Source organism: Engystomops pustulosus, chromosome 4 (genome assembly GCF_040894005.1).
Source record: "Engystomops pustulosus chromosome 4, aEngPut4.maternal, whole genome shotgun sequence".
Lineage (NCBI taxonomy): Eukaryota > Metazoa > Chordata > Amphibia > Anura > Leptodactylidae > Engystomops > Engystomops pustulosus.
In genome coordinates, this window is record NC_092414.1 from 76,236,745 (window position 1) to 76,255,259 (window position 18,515).

Here is an 18,515-nt window from a genome sequence, read left to right on the forward strand (position 1 = left end):
CTACCCTTACCCTACCAGTCCTGGACCTCGCTTCGGCGCATTGCGCATATTCCCTGGTGCCTGAAGGGACTGTTGCTCCGGCTCTACCCCCGACTCCGATGAGTTCCAGGGTACCCGGAAGCCGGGCAGCACGATCGAGACTCCGGTCACGTGACCCGGCGGTGTTGACAGGAGTCGCACCAGAAATGACGCTCTCCACTGGTCACATGCTCCACGTGGTGACGACTTCCGGTCGCACCGGAAGTGACGCGCCGCTACTCCGCTGAGGGCGGTAAGTTCAGAAACAGACCGCAGGTAGTCACTCTGCATCTGAGGTCTACTAAGCAGCGATCGCTTGCTCAAGGAGCCGGACTAAGGATTCGATCCCCAACCTGCAGTGCAAGGTATTTGGACATATTGATAATTCAGCAGGGTAAGCCTTGATATTTACCAGACTTGTGTTATATGTGTAGGTCTTATGGAGGTTTCTGTCTTTCCCTGTGACATCCTTTCCATGGAGACTTCTATGTCAGAACCCCTATCCACGGCTCCTGTAAGTGCTCATGTGTATTAGGGGTAGGGGCTCTATACTATACCCCCATATATAAAATAATCTCTCCTTCTCTTGGTAGGAGCCTAGAGCGAAGGAGAGAGTTAGGAGCAAGGAGCTCCCTAAAGAATCTGAGAAGAAAAAGTCCTCTTCTCGTAAATGTAATATGTGCTATGCAAAGCTCATTCCAGCCTATAAGAAGCCTGTGTGTAAAGACGGTCTGTCTGGATAATCTCTTGAAAGAAGAGTGATCAGGATTTATGGACGAAATACTTTCCTTTATTAAAGGGGAAGTACAGACGTCAGTTGCCACCACTATAGCTTCTCTCCACTCCCAGGGTCACCTAAGAGACCTTTGATGTGCGATTCAGAATCTGAACCTAACTCAGATAGGGAGTCATCCCTTAGAGATTCGTTAGAATTGGATCCTCCTACCTCTAGCTCTTCCTCTAAAATGGAATCCAGATACCTTTTTTCTTCTGAGGACTTGGATCAACTATTAAAGACTATTCGTGATACTTTAAAAATTGAGGAGGTAGAAGAATCTAAGTCTATCCAAGACGAACTGTTTGGTATTCTCAGAGCTCCAAAAAGAAGAGTGTTTCCTATTAATAACACCCTTAAGCAGTTAATTCAAGAGGAATGGAGGGATCCAGAAAGGAAGGTGTCAGTTTCTAAGGAGTTCAGAAACCGTCTTCGGTTTGATGAAGGTGAATCAAGATTCTGGAATACTTCACCTAAAGTGGATATCCAAGTTACCAAATTAACAAAGCGCACGGACTTAACCTTTGAGGATTCTATTCAACTAAAGGATCCAATGGATATGAAAGTGGACAGCCTGCTCAAAAAAGTCTGGGAGTCCACCATGCTGAATTTAAAAGCAAATGTAGCTACAACATCTATAGCACGAACCATGTACTTCTGGTTGTCTGAACTAGAGAATCACATTAAAAGTGGAACCCCTAGAGAACTTCTCTTGGACACACTACCTACCCTAAAATCAGCAACTGCCTTCATTGCTGACACTTCAGGGGAATCCGTGAGATTTTCGGCCAAAGAAAGCGAAAGTGGCCACTAGACGTTCCCTATGGTTAAGACAATGGGGAGGTGATGTAAGATCAAAATCTAGGTTATGTAGCATCCCCTTTGAAGGCGAGTTTGTATTTGGACCTGAACTGGATTCTATCCTAGAAAAGGCGGCGGATAAGAAGGGCTTTCCGGATATCAAAAATGTACCTAAAAAACAGCCCTTTCAGGATTATAAAGATCGGAGAAGTTCCTACAGAGGAAAAGGAAAGCAGGGCCACGGGAGTTATCCGTAGAGTGGAAGAGGTAGAGGCTTCCTTCTCAGCTCAAGTAATACTGCACCCTTCGGGAAACAATGACGTCAGGGTAGGAGGAAGGCTTCTTCGGTTTTATGCTCAGTGGTCCAGTATAACATCAAACCCGTGGATCCTGGACATAATAAGAAGAGGATACAAATTAGAACTCGCCTCCCTTCCTCCATGCAAATTCATCCTGACCAATCTGCCCTCCCAGGAGACTTCAGTATTGATATTTCAAGAAGTTCAAAAACTCCTTCTGTTGGACGTAATTTCCCCGGTTCCCAAAGAAAGATGGGGGAATGGTCACTTCTCTCCTCTTTTTCTTATCCAGAAGCCCAACGGGAAGCACAGAATGATTTGCAACCTCAGACAGCTAAACCTACATCTTCAGTACCGCAGATTCAAGATGGAGTCCGTAAGATCAGCAACAACTCTAATCCATCAGGGAGCTTATATGTGCTCGATCGACCTAAAAGATGCGTACTACCATGTGCCGATTTATCTGTCTTCACAGAGGTTTGCAATTCTCTCACCGGAAGGGGAACATCTCTGCTTTCAGTACAAGGCGCTTCCATTCGGAATATCATCTGCCCCGAGAATCTTTTCCAAGATAATTATAGAAATGATTGCATTCTTGAGAACCCAGCAGGTCCTAGTAGTTTGACAACCCAGACATTGCAGAGACTGGGCTGGATTATAAATTGGGAGAAGTCCTCTCTGGATCCAAGCACGAGCATCGTTTTCCTGGGGATACTCCTGGATTCCATCAATCAGTGATCCTTTCTTCCAGAAGAAAAGAAAGAACGCCTCATGCTTCAGGTAAAAGAATTTCTGAGGAAACAAAGATGCTCAATAAGAGAGGCCATGAGTAGTACAAGGCTGGATCCTCCAGGCTTGGGACAGAGACCATCTGCACTTAGACTATTCCATCAGCATAACCCCAGCAGTCAGAACAGCTCTATCTTGGTGGATCAACCCAGCTCACCTAAAGAAAGGGATTCCATGGCATCCTTGGCCACTTACTATAGTTCAGACTGACGCAAGCAAGAACGGCTGGGGAGCAAATGTGGCAGGCTCCTACTTTCAGGGGAATTGGCCTCCTTACTTTCAGAAGATGTCCTCGAATTATCGAGAATTAAGAGCAGTCCTGGAAGGCATGAAGACGGCAAGTCATTTACTAAAGGGCCTTCATGTGAAGATCCTATCTCCAACATCAAGGAGGAACAAGATCCCCAGATCTTATGGACCTCTCGGCAGAAATCTTGCGGAATTGGGCGGAATTAAACATAGCTTCTTTATCCGCAGTCCATCTAAGGGGCAAAGATAATCTGATCGCGGACTTTCTGAGCAGAAGGAAGGTAGATCAGAACGAGTGGTGCTTGAATCAAGAAGTGTTCTGCCATCTAACCCAAATGTGGGGTGTGCCAGTAGTGGATCTCTTCGCCACCAGAGAAAACTCAAAAGCGAAGTATTTTTACTCTCTGACTCATACAGAGGCACTGTCCCAGATGGATGCGTTCAGTCACAGGTGGGATGCACACCTATCCTACGCATTTCCCCCTCTGCCAGTCATAGCCAGAGTTATACAGAAAATTCAGAGGGACAGAGCCAGAACGATCCTGATTGTCCCCTTCTGGCCCAAAAAGAGCTGGTTTCCTCTTTTGAAGAAGATGGCTCTGGCAGAACCCATTCTACTACCCGACCGAACAGACCTTTTATTCCAGGGTCCACTGGTCCATCCAAACCCTCAGGGTCTCAGTCTCTCAGCATGGATCCTGAAAGGAGACTCTTAAGAACTAAAGGGTTATCAGAAAAGGTAATATCTACCTTACAGGCTAGCCGGAAACCAGTCACTTCAGCCATATATCTAAAAATATGGAAAAAATTTGTGTCCTTCTGTTGATCTATCCCCCCTGACCAATCCTTTCCAAATCTCTTACAGATCCTGGATTTCTTGCAGGCTGGATTCGACAAGGGATTAAAAACCAGTACCCTTAATGTGCAAGTTGCAACCTTAAGAGTCTTCTACGACTCCTCATTAGCAGAGCATAGATGGATAAAAAGGTTTGTGAAAGCTACTAACAGAATTAGACCACCAATTAAGATGTCTGTAGCTCCTTGGGACTTGTGTTTAGTTCTAAACTTCCTGACAGGTCCTCAGTTTGAACCTCTTGATTCCATATCTATTAGAAACTTAACACTGAAAACAGCTTTTCTAATAGCAATCACTACGGCTAGAAGAGTTGGGGAGATTCAGGCGTTAACTATTATGGAACCTTATTGTCTGATTACTGATGACAGGATCACACTAACCTTGGACCCAAACTTTATTCCAAAGGTCTGCACAGCATTCCACCGCAACCAAGAGGTGGTCTTGCCCTCTTTCTGCCAGAACCCAAAATCTCCTAAGGAGGTCCTGTGGCACTCTCTGGATGTAAGAAGAACAGTTCTCAGGTACATTAAAACCACCAAAAGCTGGGGTAAGGACTTTAACATTCTTCTCCAATTTCAAGGAAAGAACAAGGGCAGGAAATCAGTGACAGCACATTCAACCAGAGCAATGGCGGCATCCTGGGCTGAAAAGAGAGGAGCTTCGATTGATCAAATATGCAAAGCAGCTACCTGGTCCTCACCTCTGACCTTTGCTAAACACTATAGACTGGACATTCCAAACCAATCTGACCTCTCCTTCGGGAGAAAGATATTACAAGCTGTAGTCCCTCCCTAAAAAATATGTTCATCTGGTATATCTCCAGGTGGGGCTGTCATGGGGGACGTAAGGGAAAAAGTGAATTAGTCTTACCGGTAATCCCATTTCCTTTAGTCCACCATGACGGCCCATATATTTTCCCTCCCTATTATTTTGATTATTGTTTACTTGATATTGTTTGTGAAGTAACAGGCAATAAATCTGGTTGCATCCAAGCCGGTGTGGTTATTGGAAGACACTGGAGTATGGATGCAGGGGTGGGGCTTTTAACCTTCTCTGCTTCCTGTCCCTACAGAGGTCAAGGGGTCATCCTCCAGGTGGGGCCGTCATGGTGGACTAAAGGAAATGGAATTACCGGTAAGACTAATTCACTTTTTTTTTGCTCATTAATATACACTCTGCAATCTGTCTTGACAGAAAAAAACTGAATTGTAGATATTATTTAATTTATTATACAAGAAAAACCTGATATATTACATGGTCAATAAGTATTCAGACCCTGTGACACTCATATGTAACACGCAGGTCTATTTCCTTCTGATCTTCCTTCTACTCCTTCATTGGAGTCCAGCTGTGTTTAATAAAACTTATTGGTAAATGGCACACATGGCGTTTTAAACCCGTTTTTGGGCAGTTTTTAAGCAGTCCGTCAAAAAACGCATGTGTCAAAAAAACATTTTTGACCAGTTTCAATTAAGATAATTGGTCAAACTTGTCAAAAATGAATGCAATAAAAACAACCCAAAAATGGGTTCAAAACGCCATGTATGCCATCACCCTAAGACCTCACAGTACCTGTGCATCTGGCCGAGGTTATAAAAGAATTTCTGCAGCACTCCAGGTTCCTAAGAGCATCGTTGTCTCCATAATCCTTAAATGAAAGAAATTTGGGATGACCACAACTCTTCCTGGACCTGGTCATCCAGCCAAACTACCATAAGCAATCATGGGAGAAGTGTGGCTGAGCACCAGTGATACAGTACAGCCCTCCACCAGTCAGGGCTTTATGGCAGAGTTTGCCGACGAAAGTCTCTCCTCAGTGCAAGTGAAAGCTGGCATACAGTTTGCAAAAAAAAAAGACACATGAAGGTCTCCCAAACTATGAGAAATAAGATTCTCTGGTCTGATGACAAGGGGATTGAACTTTTTGGTGTTATTCTAAGCGCTATGTGTGGAGAAAACCAGGCACTGCTCATCACCTGCCAAATACATTACCAACAGTGACCCATGGTGGTGGCAGCATCATCCTATGGGGGTGTTTTTCAGCTGCAGGGACAGGACAACTGGTTGCAATGGAAGGAAAGATGAATGCAAAGTACAGAGATATCCTGGATGAAATCTCTAATTAAAACAAAAAACTATGTGAGTGTGGCTTCAAACCAACTCTGTGACCATTCCTGACTGGCCCAACCAGAGCCCTTGTCTAAACCCAATTGAGCATCTCTGGAGAGACATGAAAATGGCATCTACCAAGGTTCACCATCCAACCTGAGGGACCTGGAGAGGATCTGCAAGGAAAAATGCCAGAGGATCCCCAAATCCAGGTGTGAAAACATGTTCCATCATTCTCTAGAAGACTCATGGCTGTACTAGCTCAAAAGCTTCTTCTACTCAATACTGAGCAAAGGGGCTGAATACTTATGACCATGTGATATTTCAGTTATTCTTGTTTAATAAAATAGATGAAATATCTACACTTCATTTTTTTTTTCTGTGAGGATGTGGAGCAGAGTGCACATTAATGAGGAAAAAAACGTTTTGGATCTTACCAATTGGCTACAATGAAACGGGGTGAAAAATTTAATGGGGTCTGAATACTTTCTGTATCCACTGTGTTCAAATTTGTCTTCAAGGGTGAATTGGTAACTGCCTGAAAACTAGAACATCTTTATAGAATAAAGTATATTTTAAGTGTTCCATTCCATCAGTCAAGCTGCATTTTTTCCATTCAGTATCCCACTGTATGTACATCAGCCACTACATTGTCATGATCAATGGAGGGTCAGTTGTTGGACAGCCATCAATCAGACACTAATCACATATCCTGTGGTTAGATGACATATATACAACTCCTTATAAGTGTGTGTATACAAGGGAAGGGTTGGTTGCCAGACTGATCTTTTGCTATCATTGAAACAGTCTATCTACAGTGATGGTGGGTACAGACCTACAGTGAAAGTTTTGTACACTTTGCTAGTTAGCAGTGGCGTAACTTACAACTGATGGGCACCAATGCACACTCTGTGCCAGACGCCCGTCTATAATGTATAATAAATAATGCACTAGTCTTCTCATATGGGAAAGTGACACCTTACAAGCCTGGTTGTGACTGTACCCCCATAAGTTACAACCCTGCTAGTTAGGCTTTTACAGTAGATTTCTTTTCACAGTCCTCTCATTTGATAATTGTGTTGTGGTGTGAGACAAGCAGAACTCCTCATGTAGTGAAAAGCAGGTAAGACTAGTCCTATCCAGAGAATTCTGCTGAAAGGACCAATTTTCTCAGGCGATTCATTGTATGGAATGTTTACATTTGTATTCATACTTTTGTCTACAATTTGACAGGAGCGCCCGTTGAGCTAGAATAATCTTGAACAGGATGGACTGTGCAGTAAATATAAACCTTCTGGATAATACAGGTTTTACAAATATCCTATTTTCTTTAATGCAAAGGAAGTTTATGTTTAAAATAAATGGGCTGTAGTAATTAAAAGGGTTAAATAAATGTTTAGTTCTGCTGCCATGTTGTATTTGTGGACAAGCCCTTTCATGTGTTGCTGAAAATAATGTAGGGTGCTGCTTCACAGATTCAAGGGAACTTTAAGTTTTCTCTCTATCTCCCACAGTTACTGAGATATCAATCCCGGTATCTGACCATTGTAACCCTCTCCACTTTCAGAGAGGAGGTGCTGAAGGAGGAAGGGCATGTGATATGCTAATCTACTGAGACACTGAAAAGATTATCTTACAAATACCCTTCCACTGCTGCACCATCTCCTCTCTGACACTGGAGACCATTACAATGGTCAGATACTAGGACTGATATCTCAGCAACTAGTGGGGGGCTGGAAAATTCTATGTGCCCCTGAATCTATGTACTTGAACCTGCGTTATGTTTATGTTGATCACCACAGGTGATATAAGTGACAAAAGGTCCTCTTTCAGAGGTTAGAAAACAGGTCTGCCATTTGTGAGGCATGAACGTAGCTTCTATCTTCTAAAATAACCCCAAATGTTAGAACTAAAGAACACGAAGGACATCGGTACTGAATTAGTGTTTTTATTTACAGGTTCACAGTAAAAGAGCCAAAAAAAAAGGGTAGAACTGCCTCAAAGCCTGGCCCCATTCATCTCTGCAGGCAGGAAAACTGTACATTCAATATATCGGACACCTTCTGTCTTGGAGAAGACTGATGACGGAAGTGTCTCTCTCCTCAAGTGGATGACTTCTGTTAAAGCCAGTAGATTGAAGTTATCATATTTTCAGTCATTTGTTCCGTCCGCCAAAGTTTACTAGCTGCTGATCGTCTGAGTCCTGGAAAGAAAAGAGAAAAACTTTCTATACACTGTAGTTATGACACATGATTAACCCTTCACCAGCTACGCCCATATTCATTTTAGAGCCAAAATACATCACATGGTCCAAAATCACCCAACCGCCATCATTTATACCTGACCTTTTATGAAATAGCGATCAGGCTATTAGGACATGCACAGGCCTTCTGCTATAGTAACACGCAAATCTAGAATATGTTTGTTCATAATGTAAAATTGATTGTATACTTTCATGTTTATTGTAACATCTCATTGAAACAAAAAACTATGTGAGTGATCCTGGCATTGGTATAAAACATGATGACATGCTGTGGTGTGTGGCCTGTTATACAGTGCGACACAGGAGAGAACATTGTGACTATCTGGCAGGAGATCTGTGTGCACGGAGCACTGTGCGCATTTGGTAATTTAATAGGGTGCCCTTTAAATAGAAACTTGTTCTCTCGCCATCAATGCCGACATTGACTTATAAGCTCTGCATACATGACTGTGTGCCAAGAGCAAACACATTACTCCTCCGCTTCCATTCAGTCTGCACTTTATGCTGGATGAGGTAGTAATAACACTATTACATGTTTCTACAAAAGATATAAAAATAACTTCACAGCAGGGAAACTATGACTGTCAGGAGAACTGCTGCACATTTCACCTCCACCTGCTTATTTTAATTCAAGAGGAAAAATACTTTTTCATGTTAAACACTTTCCTTTATTAACCCCTTGGTTAATAAAAAGTCTCTTGGGGCCTGGCATTTTAGCAAATTTTCGTATGCGGCGGTTTAAGGGTCATAACTTTTTTTTTTTTTTGCGCGCTACCGTGAAATTATAAAACATAATAAAAGTTTAAAGGTTTTTTTTTTTTTCATTTTTATCATCATTTTTTCATCTTTGGAGTTTTAAATTGTAAAAAGGCTTTTTTTTGTAATTTATAGTACATATTTGTTCTTCATTTTTAAATTACAGCAAAATTAACATTATTAACGAAATCCCTATTTTGTTTCAGTCGTTTTGATATATAATGAGGCACATTTACTTACCTGTCCAGAGGAGTTCACAGAAAGTCCGTGCCCCCGATATCCTGCATGTGTAGCTTCCCCGCTCAGGTCTGCCGGAGTTCGGCTTCCTCTTCCCGGTGTATGAAACTTAAATCCCGCGCTCAGTCCGAATCAGTCAGATCGTCTGACGACACGCCCCACCCATTTCTGTCGCATGAAAGAAGCGTATCCGCACCACAATCCAATCGCGTGTGACACAAACCCAGAGTAAACCCCTGTTAAATACCTATCAAAGCAAATCCCGAAAATGTCGAATAAACCGACTAAAGTGCAATCCGGGCCCCTTAGTAAATAAGCCCCAATATGTGTAGTCTCAAGCAAATGGCAACTATGACAGTGTTTTTTGTTGTGTAGGTTTTTTTATTGGGAAATGCGAATGTATTTTTTATGAATATTTATTCAAATTTGTTATGTGTGTGTTTTTACTTTATATCTCCCCAATGAGGTCACAAAAGACCCCTGGGTGACATTTTAATTTTTTTTTTCCTTTTCCTTTTTTAAAAATTCTTTTACACGTATTCCCCTGTAACTGCGGCAGTGTCGTGCCAGGACGTGAGTTTACTGAAGAGGGCCCACTAAGGCTCTGTCGCCCAGGGGCCTATTCCAATCTGGAGCCGGCCCTGGTCTTAGCTTACAGTTTGCAGAATTGTAGAAGTACTTGCACCATCTGCATCAGTAGCTGTACGGTAATGGAATGATGCTGTACATACTTATAACATATTTTTGTAAAAGTATATTCAGTTTCAATACTTATTTAAAAAAAAGTTTATTTTCTTACATTTTGTAGTTATTTATCGGCTAATTTCACAAAGAAAAAATATGTAATCAATAAAACTATGCTATAAAGTTAAAGTCTCCCATGTCATGAACAAAAACAAAGTAAAAATATTTTGAGATGTAATGCTTTTCCAAAGATATCGTTATTTAACACAACTGCAAAAATTCATCTGGACATTCAGACACCAATGATGCTTGGTCACAAAGGGGTTAAACAGGATCTTTCACTGTAGAACACTTTAAGAACAGGTCTAACATAATATGTAATCAAAATGTAAATGAAAAACAAAACTTACAGAAAATGGATGGTAGGTGGGCTCTGCTGATGGTGCAGGAGGGGGGTTGGCAGATTCAGCGCTGTCATACATGGGATTTGCAATATTAGAGGATGGAGCAATGTTAAAATCTGACACCACTTCCTTTTCATCATACTGTAGAAGATAAGAGACATTGAAGGTCGGACGAATTCATGATGGCATATTATTCACATTACACAATAGTAATAGAGTCATTTCTGAAAGGTTCATTTTACATCAAAGGGGTTGACCAGTTTACCTTGTGTTTCTTTTAACGTGTGTTTAAGTGTGTGTGTGCAGGATATTAGGTAATTTACCAATACAGACAGTCCCCGGGTTACGTACAAGATGGGGTCCAGAGGTTTGTTCTTAAGTTGAATTTGTATGTAAGTCGAAACTGTATATTTTATAATTGTAGTTCCAGACAAAAAAAATTTTGGCCCCAGTGACATTTGGAGTTTAAACATTTTTTGCTGTACTGGAACCAAGGATTATCAATAAAGCTTCATTACAGACACCTTATAGCTGATCATTGTAGTCTGGACTATAGTAAAGCATTGAGAAAGCTTCACCAGAGGTCAGAGGGGTCTGTCTGTAACTATGGGTTGTCTGTAAGTCGGGTGTCCTTAAGTAGGGGACCGCCTGTACACATCTATTAGATGTTCTTCACCACTTTCTTGATATGTAAAGTAAAGCCTCCTGTCTTTTACCACACCAGCCAGACATTACTGTCCATAAAATGGCTGCAGATGGAGGGTCATGTGATCTCTAACTGTCCACGAACAATCGCCCTGCCAGGACCTTAATCTTATATTCATGAATACTATCATATGGTTCTTGCAGGGCGATTGCCTCTAAATAAATCTTGTGCAAGTCACAAAAGTCATTGTGTAACATCTGGAGTGGAGCACATGCAGAAATGGTGACTTCTCCCCCAAATATAAGTTTGAATCACAGTGCTACATATGATCTGTTTTCTCTATATGTCTTTTCAAAAATGTTAACTAAAATATGGTGAAGATAGGGATTTATAAATATTATTACCGCAAATAAAGGATCACTTTCTGTAAATTACTAGGTGTGTGCCCAGTTTATACTGTACTCTAAGGGTACATACACACACTGTGTGCTGGAGAGGAGCTCTATCTTTTTGCGGTGTGCGGCCTGGATCAATGCCACACAATTGCCGTCTATGGGGACGAACATGTGGCTTCAAATTTGCAGCCTCATGTACGGCCCCGCAGACGGCAGTGTGAATGAGCCCTAATTTAGGACTGAGAATCCAACATGGATACAAACACTGCCTGTTACCATATATCAGCACTTGATAAACAATAATAACGATCATAGAAACGCAAGATACGTGGCTGAGGTCGCAATGCAGCATCTGCTTTATGGATTCCTCTACTCTTGGCAGTAGAGATGAGGCCAGCATTTTAGCCAAGAATTACCTCATGGAACTGCTGAAACTGAAAGTCTTTTCTGCTGAACTTCTTGTATGCGAAAATGCCAAGTGCCACCAATCCTATGACAAAGACAATGCCAAAGAATATACCTGCTCCATGCCCAGCGTGTAGAACCTACAACAGATAAAGTGATGAGAAGATACAGTCTACCTGAGCCTTGAGGCTGCCAATATTAGAGGTATAAATTGTACATTGCCATGTACCATAAAAAAATGAAACCAATTTAATCTGCATGACACAAATACACTATATAACTTTTTCTACCCGTAGAGTCTACTTACTAAGGGCTCGGGAGGAGCTTTTAGAGGGTCAGATATCATGTGTATCACACCATTTGAAGCAATGTAGTCCGGCTGTACTATACGTTTTCCACCAATGTATCGGATTTGTTCCTGGAGACAATACAACAATATATAACATAGTGTCCAAATAAAAATTCTACCATATATGCTGCCAACACAATAAAACTAAAAATCGTGGAAAAACAACCAATTCCCATGTGTAGAGATCCACCAATTAAATAGGCTTTTTCTTCTATAATTGCAATAGCTGAATATTCCATCATTAAAGTAGATGTCAAATATGGTAAATAAAAAATGTTCTAAGTTTTTCTAAGTTTTATATCACTAAGTTCTGGCCAGTGGCATCCTAAGCGACAAGGAGGACTAAAAGTACTATGATAAATTAAAGGGGTATTCCCACGAAGACAAGTTTCTTAACTGTACTCAGGATAAAAAAATATCACATTCTCTATTTCACTGTTATTAACAAAAATAAAGCATTTCACAGATATTAGTCCTGGTGTATTCTAGTTCAGTTGCCGCTAGACACAACCCTGTAACTTCTGACTTGGGGTCGGGGAAGCCATCTTGGATTTCTGTGTGACGGCCGTGCAGCTGCGCTGCTCTCTCTGCTCCCTGCACTCTAGCCCTGCCCCCTGCAGTCCAGGACGGAGCTCACACTGATACAGACGCTAGCAGATAATGGGCCACATTTATCACTTGTTTTTTCTGTTGTTTTTGCGCCTTTTCGTTTAGGCGCACCGTTTTTGCGCCATTTTTGCGATTAAACTTCAAATTAGCCGCGCAGCTAAAATAACCACATTTCCCTCATCTATCGTTCAATTCCAGATGTTTTGCTGCGCCTAATGATATTCATCACGTGCGACTTTTGCATTTAGGCGCAAAAACGGGCGCAAAAACACTCCAGCCCGGAGGTGGCGTTAACTGAGAAGTAAGCACTGAGCCCCTCTGCAGAAGAGCTCATTTCTAGCAGCAGAGCTCAGCCAGACACTGGAACATATAATAGATACATTAGATACATTGCAGACAGGAGCTGCAGACTCTATTTACAGTTCATCACCTTCTATTTACAAAACAATCTGCAAAACGCTGAGCTCACAGCAAGAGCAAGAGAAGTTTGCACAAGCTTGCAGATACTACAAACAGTGGCGTAACAACCACCGTAGCAGCCGTAGCGGTTGCTACGGGGCCCGTGAGGTTAAGGGGCCCGGGGATGCAGGGACTCCGTGTGTCCTTGTAGTGTCGGTGCCTGCCGGATTGTGTCCCCGGGCCCCTACCTCTGTGTCCACTCCTAAACCCGCCCCCTCCGTGAGCCGGCCGCCTGCCCCCTGGCACAGATGACCGACCGCCCCCTGGTACAAGTGACCTCCCCCCCATCCCCCTGGATGCTGGAGCCGACCGCTGACAGAGTGGACGGATGCCCCTCCTCCCCACTCGCCCAGTCTACAGCGCCCCCCCTTCCCCCCGGCAAAACAATTAACCGTCCAACTCACCAAGCAAGAACCCGCCCGCACAATCCCCCGTGCGGCCGAACAAGCTGCCGCCCGTTTCCAATCCCTCCCTCACGCACCCCCCCAACCCCCCCCCCCCCGCGCGGCCGAACAAGCAAATGCCGCCCGCGCGGCAGAATTGGCACCCGCCTGACTCCCATCAAGTCCCCACACCCGCGAGCGAGGGAACAAGCACCCGTCAAAACCCCCCCCCCGGCCCGCAGACGAACCTGTCCGATCACCGACCTACCCGCCAGAACACCCACCTGAACACCCGTCTCAAGCCACGGCTGGGTGGCCACCCATACAGCCCCAAAACATCCGAAAAGGTAAGTATATACATGTATTTATCTGTGTGTATATATGCATATACTATGTATATGTATATATATATACTGTGTATATATGTATATATTGTGTATTATTGTATATATGCATATACTGTGTATATATGTATATCTGTGTATATATGCATATATTGTGTATATGTGTATATCTGTGTATATATGTATATCTGTGTATACATGCATATACTGTGTATATATGTATATCTGTGTATATATGCATATACTGTGTATATATGTATATCTGTGTATATATGCATATATTGTGTATATGTGTATATCTGTGTATATATGCATATATTGTGTATATGTGTATATATTGTGTATATGTGTATATACTGTGTATTATTGTATATATGCATATATTGTGTATTATTGTATATATTTTATATTATTGTATATATGTATATACTGTGTATAATCACGAAAACAGGCAGCATTCAAAAACGTCCAGCATTAGGTGAAAAAAATGTTCTTTTTTATTCCATATTCAAAAAGTACAACAAAGTACAGCGACTTTTTGGCTCGCTAGGAGCCTTTTTCAAACATGGAATAAAGAGGAACATTTTTTTCACCTAATACTGGACGTCTTGGAGTAGTGCTGCCTGTATTCGTGATTATATATTGTGTGTACTGTTCGTATTTTCCTTGAGTATATACTGTGTATATGTGTATATATGCATCTACTGTATTTCTACACACACATATTTATATAAACATATATATGTGCACATTTAAATATATGCACATATATGATGTGTGTGTTTTTGTATATGCTGTGTATATGGTATGTATGTATATGCTCTATATACTGAATGTGTGTGTGTGCATTTCCCGTATGTGTGTATATATGCTGTATGTGTGTATATTCTGTATGTATATGCCACATGTGTGTATATGGCGTATTTATACCGCATGTATGTGTATATATGGTCAGTGTATACGGTGTGTTTCATATATATATATATATATATATATATATATATATATATATATATATATAATGTATATGCAGTATGAGTGATGTATATATACAGTATGTGTGTATATACTTTATGAGTTTGTATATACAGTGTAACAGTGCATAAATGTGTGTATATAAGTGTATACTTGTATGTATATAGGGGCGAGTATATGAGTGTAGAAATTTATGTGTGTGTGTGTATATAAGTATATAAATGTATGTAAATATGAGTGTAGAAATTTATGTGTGTGTGTATATAAGTATATAAATGTATGTATATATGAGTGTAGAAATGTGTTTAATTGTATAAACATGTCTGTATAAGAGTACATTCACAAGAACGTGTGAGGGTCGTATATCTGGCTGCAAATTTGCTGCCGGATATACTTCCCCCATATGCGTCTATAGCACCTGGGCTCGGTACAGTGAGCACAACGAGTACTCACTGTTTCGAGCTGTGGCCACAAAGGAAAGAGAGCGTATCTATGGCTGTAAGAATGGCTATGTGGCTCTATTCTCTATGGAGAGGGGAGAGGTGAGACGTGATCACCTCTCCTCCTCTCCAGCGCGCCAGATATGTGCCTGCCACGCTATAGCCGGCCGCGCACACGTTTATGTGAATGCAGCCTAAATATGTATATATTTTGGGGGTGGAAGGGGGGCCCAATGTAGAAATCTGCTATGGGGCCCAGTCTCTTCTAGTTACGCCCCTGACTACAAACAAGTGTCCCCCATGTAATTCTGCACAGTGTCTGAGGGGGATACAGTGCAGAATTACAGGGGTGCAGCAGGAGACCAGCACTGGGGGATCCCCTCCAGGAGAAGCCCCTGCTGAGGAGGTCACTGGGTGCAGGGTGTCACACACCTGGGTGCTGCTGTGAGTGTTATCTTCATTCTGGGCTGTGGGAGAAGCAGAGAGGAGCTTGTAGCAGGATCACATGTAAGTGCCCGAATCTAACATTGCGCCTAAACTGCGCCTAAACTGCGCCTAAACTGTGTTAAAGTAAAGTGATTAATAAGAGGCAGAAAATATACTTATCACAGATGGTTGTAGCTTGTGATAATTCTGGCAAAACAGTGCGCCCGAATTTAGGCGCAACTACTACACTTAGGCGCACAAAAGTGATAAATGTGGCCCCTAGTGTGTAGTGGAATAGCAGATATGTAGCAGAGCTGACTGTGTCATTGTGTGTAATAGGCACCTCATTGTCTCTGATCTGTCTCATCTCTCTTTCTGTGTCATATATTAGTACAATGTTCAGAAGGTAAATGAAAGTGTATATAAACCTGCACCCTGACAATCTAACCACATATTAAGCTCACAGAACTAGATGGATCATTATGTGTCTGCTTAGAAAGTCCGACCCACACCCTGGAATTTTACACTGACCAGCAGTCAGTTATAGGAGCTAAAACACCAGTAAAACTGAGTACAATTGTGAAGTTAAGGGTTGAAAAATTATCTTTATTGTGTTAACTTTACTAGGGAATTAAAATTTAGTCCCTTGTGTGTCATTTGCTTGAGAGCTCAGTTCACTTGCTTATCGGTGGAAAGACTGTCCTCTCCACTACCCAAGGTTCATTTTCCTGTCATGTATGTGAGACCATAGAAATACATGGGGATATATACTGAGTGTTAAACAACAGCATTTTGAGTTCAACCCTACTGGGTTCAAAACAGCCTTGATATTGTTTTCTTACCGTGCTTCCCCTGTCTGTGGCAGATTCTTCAGAAATAACAAGCAACTTGCTGCCGATCCTGGTCTGGAGTAATGTTCCATTGGTGAGGTCACTCATATATACCATGCTTACATTGGCAACGTGGTATTCAATGTCACGACCAGACAGAGTCTTTGAACAGAAAAACAATGAAAGTTTCCATAATTTTTACATATTTCAAATTACTTTAATATACTTCAAATTCTAGAATCTACTCAAAACAGCTCACCATGTATTAGTAAATCAGGATTATGATGTTTGATTTTTTTTTAGATTGTCTATCATGTAAATAAAGCCTAGAGATGTCTGAGAAACATCACAGACCAGATTCACCAAAGTGAATAGGTCCAGGAAGAGAACCCTCTAACTACACATGGAGTTTTCTGCTGCAGATGTTTTCCGCATTGTTAGTATTCCATCAATCCCATACACTACAATGCTACTGTATTATGATGGAGATTTACCGAAAATTCAGACCGCAATACAGTAGCATTGATGGAAATCCTATACACACATTGTGGAAAAAGTTTGCAGCAGAAACGCCCTATTGGGGCTTGTTTCTGCTGCTTGCAGATTGGCTGTGGAATTAAGGGCATGGGTGCCAGAGGTGGCACTCAGAGTCCTTTCTGTGGGCACCCAGGCTATCTCCCCAGGACAGAGTTTATCAGACTGGACTCAAATCTTCCTGCAATCTCAGACAATTTAAGATGCTGCTCTAAACACTATTTTAAAGGGGTTTTCCCAGGAAACAAGTTAGACCCAAGGAAAACAAGGTATCCTGTGGATAGAGCCTAACTTGTTTCCTTGGAAAACCCCTTTAAGGTGACAAGGTGTGACTGCAGGAAGAGTGAGAAGGTGTGGACATGGCCGGATTATCTTTGGAGCTCCCCTTGCTGGCCCCATGATTCTTCCTGTACAGAAATACCCTGGAGAGAAGCTACAATGTCTGAATTTGCCCTCCTGCTTTCAACTGTATTGGTGGTCTCAGGGGGCGGGTACCATTGAATGTTACTAAGTTACTGTTCAAATTGTTATGTTGCCACTTGATGGTAAATAAGTGGGATTTGGTTGTAGTTTGGGCACCTGTTCTCTAAAAGGTTCACCATCACCGCGCTAGACCAATCATCTACATATCATGGCTCCTCCTAATATCCTGCACCTAGAACCTTTTCCCTATCAGCTCTGACTATGCCAACTATGATTATTTTCAATAATGAAATGGTCACTTACCACATTCTCAGTAATGCCATCATTACTAGGTGCAAAAAGTGTAGCCTGAATGGACAAGTCTGTAAGAAAATTGATAAATTCTTTCCCTTTTGCAGAGGTGTTGGAATACCTGAAGATTTCCTGTGGGGAGATGATAAAACTGTGAAGTTAATGGCAAAATATTTCTCTGAAATTCTTGATTTTCTCATAATTTAGTGTTCAGTTAAATAGTATTTCTGAAATCAGCTTCATCCCAAGGGCTGATGCTGAATCATAGACTGGATGCATCTATAAACCTCTTGGTCTTTTTTGGGGCATTTATTCATTGCCTTACTTGCAAGACAATTTAATTGTACCATTCTGGTAACCAACATTTTGTCCAATACAACTATGCATTTTACACACAGTTGTGTTGCAGGGTCTGGTTTAAAGCTGTATTTAAAGGAATTGTACCATCAAAGTCAAGCATGGATAAACCTTCTTATATTTGTTATCCATGGCCTCCATCTTTCTAAAATCAATGTTAAAATTATGCTAATGAGTCTGAAGGGCTACCCTAGCCCCTCTGAGATCTGGGTTTACAGGCTGTCACAATGTCTCACCCTCCCACTGCTCCTTTAGCACTTGTGCAGTGAGTAGGGAGTGATTTTGGCATGGTAGATTTCTTTGAAAGGAGTCATGTGATTTCTGGACTGAGTGTGCAGTGAATCTGAAGCCTACACGAGGGACTGCATGATCATTAAAATGGCAGTCTTGTTGTACACCATCATCCAAA

The 18,515-nt window shown here is 41.8% G+C and overlaps 1 protein-coding gene across 1 annotated transcript in view; it reads right to left on the reverse strand.

Moving 5' to 3' along the window:
* Positions 1–7,824: 7,824 nt before the first annotated feature.
* STAB2 (stabilin 2) overlaps positions 7,825–18,515 on the reverse strand; it is an 81,560-nt gene continuing 70,869 nt past the window's right edge. Inside the window, exons 65-70 of the mRNA XM_072146374.1 lie at positions 17,762–17,881; positions 16,514–16,663; positions 11,994–12,104; positions 11,698–11,826; positions 10,247–10,381; positions 7,825–8,099 (exon numbers count right to left, since the gene is read on the reverse strand). Coding sequence (XP_072002475.1) covers positions 8,052–8,099; positions 10,247–10,381; positions 11,698–11,826; positions 11,994–12,104; positions 16,514–16,663; positions 17,762–17,881 — 693 coding nt within the window. The 3' untranslated portion in view covers positions 7,825–8,051. The remainder of the gene's footprint in view (positions 8,100–10,246; positions 10,382–11,697; positions 11,827–11,993; positions 12,105–16,513; positions 16,664–17,761; positions 17,882–18,515) is intronic.